This window comes from Eucyclogobius newberryi, unplaced genomic scaffold (assembly GCF_026437365.1).
Source record: "Eucyclogobius newberryi isolate DKJ021-1_F unplaced genomic scaffold, fEucNew1.0.hap1 SCAF_11, whole genome shotgun sequence".
NCBI lineage: Eukaryota > Metazoa > Chordata > Actinopteri > Gobiiformes > Gobiidae > Eucyclogobius > Eucyclogobius newberryi.
Window position 1 is genome coordinate 37,050,652 of NW_027315735.1, and position 12,500 is coordinate 37,063,151.

The 12,500-nt window shown below is 37.7% G+C and overlaps 1 protein-coding gene across 1 annotated transcript in view; it reads left to right on the top strand.

Annotated features, from left to right (window-relative positions):
* LOC140346519 (mitogen-activated protein kinase kinase kinase kinase 4-like) overlaps positions 1–12,500 on the top strand; it is a 103,944-nt gene that overhangs the window by 26,931 nt on the left and 64,513 nt on the right. The window contains exons 8-11 of the mRNA XM_072432632.1: positions 3,264–3,318; positions 3,476–3,554; positions 4,812–4,984; positions 11,183–11,255. Of these exons, the coding sequence (XP_072288733.1) occupies positions 3,264–3,318; positions 3,476–3,554; positions 4,812–4,984; positions 11,183–11,255 (380 nt within the window). The remainder of the gene's footprint in view (positions 1–3,263; positions 3,319–3,475; positions 3,555–4,811; positions 4,985–11,182; positions 11,256–12,500) is intronic.

Below are 12,500 nucleotides of genomic sequence, written 5' to 3' on the forward strand. Positions count from 1 at the left end.
AGAGGACGTGTTTACAAGGACGTGTTTACGAGGACATGTTTACGAGGACGTGTTTATGAGGACGTGTTTAATGTGTTTAAGAGGACGTGTTTACAAGGACGTGTTTATGAGGACATGTTTATGAGGACGTGTTTATGAGGACGTGTTTACGAGGACGTGTTTATGAGGACGTGTTTAATGTGTTTAAGAGGACGTGTTTAAGAGGACATGTTTATAATGTGTTTATGAGGACGTGTTTATGAGGACGTGTTTAATGTGTTTAAGAGGACGTGTTTACAAGGACGTGTTTATGAGGACATGTTTATAATGTGTTTATGAGGACGTGTTTATGAAGACGTGTTTATGAGGACGTGTTTACGAGGACGTGTTTAAGAGGACGTGTTTACGAGGACGTGTTTATGAGGACGTGTTAATGAGGACGTGTTTATGAGGACGTGGTAAGAACGTGTTTATGAGGACGTGTTTACGAGGACGTGTTTACGAGGACGTGTCGGTGTAATCCCTCATTGGTCCAGGCGTGTTCCATAGTAGAAAAAGCTTCAGTTGTAGTCATCTGGACTCAGTTTGAAAAAATAGACGTTTCGACTCTCATCCAAGAGTCATTGTCAATAACAGAATTTAGATCGAGAACTCCGATATTAATACTGTTCTGTGGTAAGACCCGCCCATTGGGAGGAGCCTTCCTGAAGTAGAAAGAGTTGTTTGTTTCAACAGAAACTCCCCCTTGTATCTACCGAGCCTATTCAGAATCTTAATGGGCGTGTTTACGAGGACGAGTTTACGAGGACGTGTTTAATGTGTTTAAGAGGACGCGGTAAGAACGTGTTTAAGAGGACGGGGTAAGAACGTGTTTACGAGGACGGGGTAAGAACGTGTTTACGAGGACGGGGTAAGAACGTGTTTAAGAGGACGTGTTTACGAGGACGTGTTTAAGAGGACGCGGTAAGAACGTGTTTAAGAGGACGTGTTTACGAGGACGTGTTTACGAGGACGTGTTTAAGAGGACGCGGTAAGAACGTGTTTAAGAGGACGTGTTTACGAGGACGCGGTAAGAACGTGTTTAAGAGGACGTGTTTACGAGGACGTGTTTAAGAGGACGTGTTTACGAGGATGTGTTTATGAGGACGTGTTTATGAGGACGTGTTTACGAGGACGTGTTTACGAGGACGTGTTTACGAGGACGAGTTTACGAGGACGTGTTTACGAGGACGTGTTTACGAGGACGTGTTTAATGTGTTTAAGAGGACGGGGTAAGAACGTGTTTAAGAGGACGGGGTAAGAACGTGTTTAAGAGGACGTGTTTACGAGGACGTGTTTAAGAGGACGTGTTTATGAGGACGTGTTTACGAGGACGTGTTTACGAGGACGTGTTTATGAGGACGTGTTTATGAGGACGTGTTTATGAGGACGTGTTTACGAGGACGTGTTTACGAGGACGTGTTTATGAGGACGTGTTTATGAGGACGTGTTTATGAGGACGTGTTTACGAGGACGTGTTTACGAGGACGTGTTTAAGAGGACGTGTTTATGAGGACGTGTTTAATGTGTTTAAGAGGACGGGGTAAGAACGTGTTTAAGAGGACGGGGTAAGAACGTGTTTAAGAGGACGGGGTAAGAACGTGTTTAAGAGGACGGGGTAAGAACGTGTTTAAGAGGACGGGGTAAGAACGTGTTTACGAGGACGGGGTAAGAACGTGTTTACGAGGACGGGGTAAGAACGTGTTTATGAGGACGTGTTTAATGTGTTTAAGAGGACGGGGTAAGAACGTGTTTAAGAGGACGGGGTAAGAACGTGTTTAAGAGGACGGGGTAAGAACGTGTTTATGAGGACGTGTTTAATGTGTTTAAGAGGACGGGGTAAGAACGTGTTTACGAGGACGGGGTAAGAACGTGTTTAAGAGGACGGGGTAAGAACGTGTTTAAGAGGACGGGGTAAGAACGTGTTTAAGAGGACGGGGTAAGAACGTGTTTACGAGGACGGGGTAAGAACGTGTTTACGAGGACGGGGTAAGAACGTGTTTAAGAGGACGGGGTAAGAACGTGTTTAAGAGGACGGGTAAGAACGTGTTTACGAGGACGGGGTAAGAACGTGTTTAAGAGGACGGGGTAAGAACGTGTTTAAGAGGACGGGGTAAGAACGTGTTTACGAGGACGGGGTAAGAACGTGTTTAAGAGGACGGGGTAAGAACGTGTTTACGAGGACGGGGTAAGAACGTGTTTAAGAGGACGGGGTAAGAACGTGTTTAAGAGGACGGGTAAGAACGTGTTTACGAGGACGGGGTAAGAACGTGTTTAAGAGGACGGGGTAAGAACGTGTTTACGAGGACGGGGTAAGAACGTGTTTAAGAGGACGGGGTAAGAACGTGTTTACGAGGACGGGGTAAGAACGTGTTTACGAGGACGGGGTAAGAACGTGTTTACGAGGACGGGGTAAGAACGTGTTTAAGAGGACGGGGTAAGAACGTGTTTACGAGGACGGGGTAAGAACGTGTTTAAGAGGACGGGGTAAGAACGTGTTTACGAGGACGGGGTAAGAACGTGTTTACGAGGACGGGGTAAGAACGTGTTTAAGAGGACGGGGTAAGAACGTGTTTAAGAGGACGGGGTAAGAACGTGTTTACGAGGACGGGGTAAGAACGTGTTTACGAGGACGGGGTAAGAACGTGTTTACGAGGACGGGGTAAGAACGTGTTTACGAGGACGGGGTAAGAACGTGTTTACGAGGACGGGGTAAGAACGTGTTTACCGAAGACTCTTTCCACCGCAGCTTGGAACAATATGCATAGTAAATGTATGTACAGAAAACATAGAATATTAACAATGTTTTACAAAAATATAAACAAAATGTATCACAAAAATCTTTTAAAAATAATTGAAGTATCAATTATTTGCAGAAGTATCAATACTTTTCCATACCGCTGTCAAAATCCAAAGCATAATAATACATTAAACAAAGTCTTATTGTTTTGTCTGGTAAAATAAAGGTTAAATAAGTAAATATAGTAAATATAGATTTCTTGAATTAAACATCAGAAGGATTTGAGTTGATTAAGTTACAAATGCAAATAATAAGATCATGTAGTTCATAAGTTAATGCACAAAGGTCACTCACTACAGACCAGAGTTGTTCACTTCCTGATTGTGTGTTTTCTTTCAGTTTTTTAAAATGATCTCACATGTTTGGTTTACATTGTACTAATCCAGTCGTAAAACAGACTGAACGACTGATTCTTTCTCACGTCTTCTCGTGTCCCTTTTGCCAGAGCGACTTGTGGTCTTTGGGCATCACTGCGCTGGAAATGGCAGAAGGAGCTCCTCGTGAGTCCAACCTTAAACTCTCCTCACGTCCTCCGTTCCTTCACTTTTGTCCCTCTTGTGTCTTCACGCCGTCGCTCTGGCCTTTCCTCCGCCCGTTTCTGTGGTCCTGACTCCGCCTCTTGACTCCGCCTCTTGACTCCGCCTCTTGTCTCCTCAGCCCTGTGCGACATGCATCCAATGAGAGCGCTGTTCCTCATCCCCCGGAACCCTCCGCCCAAGCTCAAGTCCAAGAAGTGGTCAGTTCTGCGCCGACTCGGCCACAAACCGGAGTCCGCGGCTTTTGTTCTGCTCGTGTTTGAGCAGCGAATACACAAACGCTCGGGTTCATGGGAAATCGCTCTGACAAAAGTGTACATGTGGTTCAGATGGTGTTGTCAAGGTTACGCACTGACATGTTCTTATTCGGAAACTTGTCCGTGAAGCTGTCATGCGGCTCAAGTTTAAAATAATAACAGAGAGAACATGGTGAATAGGTGTACGTATGCTAACGCTAAGACCTTCAGCTACATGACGTATGCTAACGCTAAGACCTTCAGCTACATGACGTATGCTAACGCTAACACCTTCAGCTACATGACTTATGCTAACGCTAACACCTTCAGCTACATGACGTACGCTAACGCTAACACCTTCAGCTACATGACGTACGCTAACGCTAACACCTTCAGCTACATGACGTACGCTAACGCTAACACCTTCAGCTACATGACGAATGCTAACGCTAACACCTTCAGCTACATGACGTATGCTAACGCTAACACCTTCAGCTACATGACGTACGCTAACGCTAACACCTTCAGCTACATGACGTACGCTAACGCTAACACCTTCAGCTACATGACGTACGCTAACGCTAACACCTTCAGCTACATGACGTATGCTAACGCTAACACCTTCAGCTACATGACGTACGCTAACGCTAACACCTTCAGCTACATGACGTATGCTAACGCTAACACCTTCAGCTACATGACGTACGCTAACGCTAACACCTTCAGCTACATGACGTATGCTAACACCTTCAGCTACATGACGTATGCTAATGCTAACACCTTCAGCTACATGAGGCACAGACAGAACTGTGGTAAGTGTCTGGTATGTTAACGTAACATATGAACAGTTATTCAGATAACTATAGCATCAAGAACATGCTAACAAGTTTAGCAAAGCATCAGTTTTACCCCAAATCACTAAATCCACTGAAATCGTCTTCCTCTGTGTCACTTCTAAACAACTCCACAAACTCCAGAGGAAGAGGAAGTGCAGATTCTTCTTCTGCGTCGCTTAGAGCCTAGAGCGCCCTCTAGTGGTTGTCAGTGTGAAAATAACGAATAATATCACATAAGTCGCTCTGGAGTATAAGTCGCACCCCGGACAAAACTATGAAAAACGGTGCGACTTATAGTCCAGAAAATACGGTAGTCAGGGTTATTCAGATTAGTCGTTTCACTCACTAAAACCGTGTTTAACGTTTCCCTCTCTTGCGTTTTCAGGTCGAAGCGTTTCCTTTCTTTCGTGGACAGTTGTTTGGTGAAGAACCACCTGCACCGCCCCATGACCGACACCCTGCTAAGACACGCCTTCATCCGAGATCTGACCAATGAGAGACAAGTGCGCATCATGCTCAAGGACCACCTGGACCGCACCCGCAAGAAGAAAGAGAAGGGTAAATGCAACACCTGGACCACGCCCGCAAGAATAAATAATAAAATACATTTATATATATATACATTTGAAATGTAAAATATAAATATATATAAATAATAAATTAAATCAGATTAAAAAATCCAAATAGAAGTTTATTTCTGACTCACAGAGGTCCATCTAAAACATTTAAAAGTCCATTGAATCACTTCCTCCAGAGTTCAGAGCTGAATCTGACCCGCTCTGACCAGACATTCTCACAAAATTCATCATTTTCTCAAAGCGCTTCATAATGACGATCAACAGGCCGAACTGTGGCCGCACCACCAGGGGGCAGTGTACTGTGGTCGTGCCTTTGGGCCAACCTCAGCAGTTTAGTATTTAGCTTCTTTAAATCTCTACAGAGGCTAAAATTGTATCAAGTTTGACGACACAATCATAGAAGCAGGAAGTCGCATTTCTGTAAAGATTCTGTTTCATTTCCTGTTTTTAAATGTACAAAAAGCTCAAAAAAGAACCAGAAACACATAAAAATCAGAAAGAAGCGAGGCCCATCCTTTTAATCCCATTGTAACTCTGAGTCGCGTACGTAACTGCAAACCTGAACGGCGAGATTATTTTCGCTGCTCGCTCCGGCGCTCAAACACAGATGGGGCCCCGACGCTAGCGCCGCTCGCAGAGGAAGGAAAGAGGAAACGGAGCGTCCATCTGGCCTCGGGAAAACACGTCCACCTATGTCCCTGATGCCCTCCCGCTGTCACCGATGGACACGCTTCTTTTCTCCGTCTGAGAGACAGAGACGCCACATTCTGCTCTGGAAACGGGAGGAAAACATGGAATAATCCTTCGTTTCAGGCTTAAAAACGGCTCCAGTTTATGATGAATCAGATCAAGTTTCACTGTGACAAAACATCATTCAAATCCTCTTCTACCAGTCTAAATGTATCACACAAACAAGCTCTATACTTATACTTATACTTATACTTATACTTATACTTATACTTATACTACACTATACACACTATACTTATACTTATACTTATACTACACTATACACACTATACACACTATACTCATACTTATACTTATACTACACTATACACACTATACTTATACTTATACTTATACTACACTATACTTATACTTATACTACACTATACACACTATACTTATACTTATACTACACTATACACACTATACTTATACTTATACTACACTATACTTATACTTATACTACACTATACACACTATACTTATACTTATACTACACTATACACACTATACTTATACTTATACTACACTATACTTATACTTATACTACACTATACACACTATACTTATACTTATACTACACTATACACACTATACTTATACTTATACTACACTATACACACTATACTTATACTTATACTTATACTACACTATACTTATACTTATACTACACTATACACACTATACTTATACTTATACTACACTATACACACTATACTTATACTTATACTACACTATACACACTATACTTATACTTATACTACACTATACACACTATACTTATACTTATACTACACTATACTTATACTTATACTACACTATACTTATACTTATACTTATACTACACTATACACACTATACTTATACTTATACTACACTATACACACTATACTTATACTTATACTTATACTACACTATACACACTATACTTATACTTATACTACACTATACACACTATACTTATACTCATACTTATACTACACTATACACACTATACTTATACTACAATATACACACTATACTTATACTTCTACTACAATATACACACTATACTTATACTTATACTACACTATACACACTATACTTATACTTATACTACAATATACACACTATACTTATACTTATACTACACTATACACACTATACTTATACTTATACTTATACTACACTATACACACTATACTTATACTTATACTACACTATACACACTATTCTTATACTTATACTTCTACTACACTATACACACTATACTTATACTTATACTTATACTTATACTTATACTACACTATACACACTATACTTATACTTATACTACACTATACACACTATACTTATACTTATACTACACTATACACACTACACTTCTACTTATACTTATACTTGTACTACACTATACACACTATACTTATACTTATACTACACTATACACACTATACTTATACTTATACTACACTATACACACTATACTTATACTTATACTACACTATACACACTATACTTATACTTATACTACACTATACACACTATACTTATACTACACTATACACACTATACTTATACTTATACTACACTATACACACTATACTTATACTTATACTACACTATACACACTATACTTATACTACTCTATACACACTATACTTATACTACACTATACTTATACTTATACTTATACTTATACTACACTATACACACTATACTTATACTTATACTACACTATACACACTATACTTATACTTATACTACACTATACACACTATACTTATACTTATACTTATACTACACTATACACACTATACTTATACTACACTATACACACTATACTTATACTTATACTACACTATACACACTATACTTATACTTATACTACACTATACACACTATACTTATACTACACTATACACACTATACTTATACTTATACTACACTATACACACTATACTTATACTACACTATACACACTATACTTATACTTATACTACACTATACACACTATACTTATACTTATACTACACTATACACACTATATTTATACTTATACTACACTATACACACTATACTTATACTTATACTACACTATACACACTATACTTATACTTATACTTATACTACACTATACACACTATACTTATACTTATACTTATACTACACTATACACACTATACTTATACTTCTACTACACTATACACACTATACTTATACTTATACTACAATATACACACTATACTTATACTTCTACTTATACTTCTACTACACTATACACACTATACTTATACTTATACTTCTACTACACTATACACACTATACTTATACTTATACTACACTATACACACTATACTTATACTTATACTTATACTACACTATACACACTATACTTATACTTATACTACACTATACACACTATACTTATACTTATACTAATACTACACTATACACACTATACTTCTACTTCTACTTCTACTTATACTACACTATACACACTATACTTATACTACACTATACACACTATATTTATACTTATACAACACTATACACACTATACTTATACTACACTATACACACTATACTTATACTTATACTACACTATACACACTATACTTATACTACACTATACACACTATACTTATACTTATACTACACTATACACACTATATTTATACTTATACTACACTATACACACTATACTTATACTTATACAACACTATACACACTATACTTATACTACACTATACACACTATACTTATACTTATACTACACTATACACACTATATTTATACTTATACTACACTATACACACTATACTTGTACTTATACTACACTATACACACTATACTTATACTTATACTACACTATACACACTATACTTATACTTATACTTATACTACACTATACACACTATACTTATACTTATACTTATACTACACTATACACACTATACTTATACTTCTACTACACTATACACACTATACTTATACTTATACTACACTATACACACTATACTTATACTTATACTACAATATACACACTATACTTATACTTCTACTTATACTTCTACTACACTATACACACTATACTTATACTTATACTTCTACTACACTATACACACTATACTTATACTACACTATACACACTATACTTATACTTATACTTATACTACACTATACACACTATACTTATACTTATACTACACTATACACACTATACTTATACTAATACTACACTATACACACTATACTTATACTTATACTTATACTACACTATACACACTATACTTCTACTTCTACTTCTACTTATACTACACTATACACACTATACTTATACTACACTATACACACTATATTTATACTTATACTACACTATACACACTATACTTATACTTATACTACACTATACACACTATACTTATACTTATACTACACTATACACACTATACTTATACTTATACTACACTATACACACTATACTTATACTTATACTACACTATACACACTATACTTATACTTATACTACACTATACACACTATACTTATACTTATACTACACTATACACACTATACTTATACTTATACTACACTATACACACTATACTTATACTTATACTACACTATACACACTATACTTATACTTATACTTATACTACACTATACACACTATACTTATACTACACTATACACACTATACTTATACTTATACTACACTATACACACTATACTTATACTACACTATACACACTATACTTATACTTATACTACATTATACTACACTATACACACTATACTTATACTTATACTACACTATACACACTATACTTATACTTATACTACACTATACACACTATACTTATACTTATACTACACTATACACACTATACTTATACTTATACTACACTATACACACTATACTTATACTACACTATACACACTATACTTATACTTATACTACACTATACACACTATACTTATACTACACTATACACACTATACTTATACTTATACTACACTATACACACTATATTTATACTTATACTACACTATACACACTATACTTGTACTTATACTACACTATACACACTATACTTATACTTATACTACACTATACACACTATACTTATACTTATACTACACTATACACACTATACTTATACTTATACTACACTATACACACCATACTTATACTACACTATACACACTATACTTATACTTATACTACACTATACACACTATACTTATACTTATACTACACTATACACACTATACTTATACTACACTATACACACTATACTTATACTTATACTACACTATACACACTATACTTATACTTATACTACACTATACACACTATACTTATACTTATACTACACTATACACACTATACTTATACTACACTATACACACTATACTTATACTTATACTACACTATACACACTATACTTATACTTATACTACACTATACACACTATACTTATACTACACTATACACACTATACTTATACTTATACTACACTATACACACTATACTTATACTACACTATACACACTATACTTATACTTATACTACACTATACACACTATATTTATACTTATACTACACTATACACACTATACTTGTACTTATACTACACTATACACACTATACTTATACTTATACTACACTATACACACTATACTTATACTTATACTACACTATACACACCATACTTATATTACACTATACACACTATACTTGTACTTATACTTTTATGCACATGAGTCTTTAACATTCTCTTAAAACACTGTAAAAGTTCATTACATTTTGGCTTATAATGTATTTAAAAAGTCTGAATAAACCAAGACTAAACCAAAGGAAAATGATGGCTAAACTCAGGCTTTTCCGTCAGATGGAGCTCCTTTTATGAGTCTGCGGCCGCTGCGTCTTTTCCCCGCGGAGCAAACGCACCTGCACCATTCTTATCACTTTTATGAGAAACACGTGTTCTTTCTGTCGGAGCAGTTTGAGTTACGTCCGCCGCATCTGCTCCGCCAAATGTGTCACGCTAACGTCATCTGCAGCCGCTAGCTAGCCCCGGGGTCGGAGGTCAGGAGGTCGACGGGTCGTGTTCAGGGAAAACACAAACCGGATTCGATTTCAGGATTTCAAGTGGCATCAGTTCAGATGTGGAGTTGTCACACAGATTATTAGGATTTTAGATAAATAAGTTGTCTTAGATTTTACTTCATTGTCTTGCCTCGTTACAGAATTGCAATCATGAAATAATTCCCACGTAAACAACATCTGATTTTATGTAGGGTCCAGAGTCGTTTAATTCTGCTGTGCCTGAAAAGGAAAGTGTTTCTTATTGATTCCAAATGTGAAACCAGTGGAAGAAGAAGAACGCTAAGTGAAGAATGCTAAATGAAGAAGGCTAAATTGTCTGTAAATATGACCCTGCACGTGCACATTTGTCTGCAGAAGGCCCGGAGTACGAGTACAGCGGCAGTGAGGATGAGGAGGACGAGGTCACAGAGGAGGAAGGAGAGCCCAGGTAAGAACATCATTTTCAATTATGAGCTCCGCAACGGTTGGACTTTAATCGAAACAAATCGTTGTACTCATAGAACCGCCGTAACAAATATGACATGGGTCTCATTGACTTGGAAAATGGAATTTTGTGCCAAATTTCGTAAAATTTAGAGAACTTTTTTTTCCCCCCTCCATATAAAATTTGATGTCACTCTGTAGAGAGCGCAGTCAGGCCAAATTAAATAATTTCACTTAAAATAGGTTTAGGGCAAAGGGTTTAACAACTGATTCAAATTTGACGCAAGTCGGACTTTATCTCCGAATTGCGTCAAATTTGAATCAGTTGTTAAACTGCACAAATAACAGCAAATCAAATCAATTTATTTTTGTAAGGCCCAAAATCACAACAACAGTTGCCTCTGAGGGCCACAGGGAGAAATGAATCAACAATGTCTGTGGTGGCGAGGGACGATGTCCCAGGGTCCTCTGTCCTTAGACTCTCCTTCTCGGCCAGGAAAAACTACAAAAAAAACCTCTTTGGGAAAAAAGCGTAGAAACCTGGAGGAGTTCCAGTGAAGGAGAGATCCGACTCTCACAGACGGACAGACGGACACGAGGAGACTGGAGCTGGACCCACTCTTCAGGCAGATGAGGGACCGTCCACACAGGGCAGGGACCACTTCACCAGGGGAGGGGCATCTGGGTCCACAGGTCCTCAGGAGTGAGAGAAAGAAAAAGAAGGCGGTGAACAGTTTGCAAGTGGAATCAAAAAATAAATATTGTTTGATAGCATAAGTAGTCAGAAGAAGAGGACAGTGCTCAAGCTGTCATACTTCCCCCAGCATAGTTGCTGCTAGGGCAGCGTAGCTAAAGCTGTGGGTTTATGTTTCTGTTCCTAACTAGTCTGACCATAAGTCATTTCGAAGAGGAACGTTTTAAGCCTGGACTTAAATGAAGAGACTGTGTCAGCATATTTAACATGGGTCGGGAGCTGATTCCATAACACAGGGGCTTGGTAGCTAACGCTCTACCTCCTACTGTACTTTTAGAGACTCTTGGCACCACCAGAAGGCCGGCATTCTGAGAGCGAAGAGCTCTGTTTGGATGATATGGTTCTATAGCATCTTTGAGGTAGGATGGGGCCATGTCATTTATGGCTTTGTAGGTCAAGAGTAGAATTTTGAATTTGATTCTAGACTCGACAGGAGCCAGTGAAGAGACTTCAGCACCGGCGTAATGTGCTCTCTTCTTTTTATAGCAGCAAATT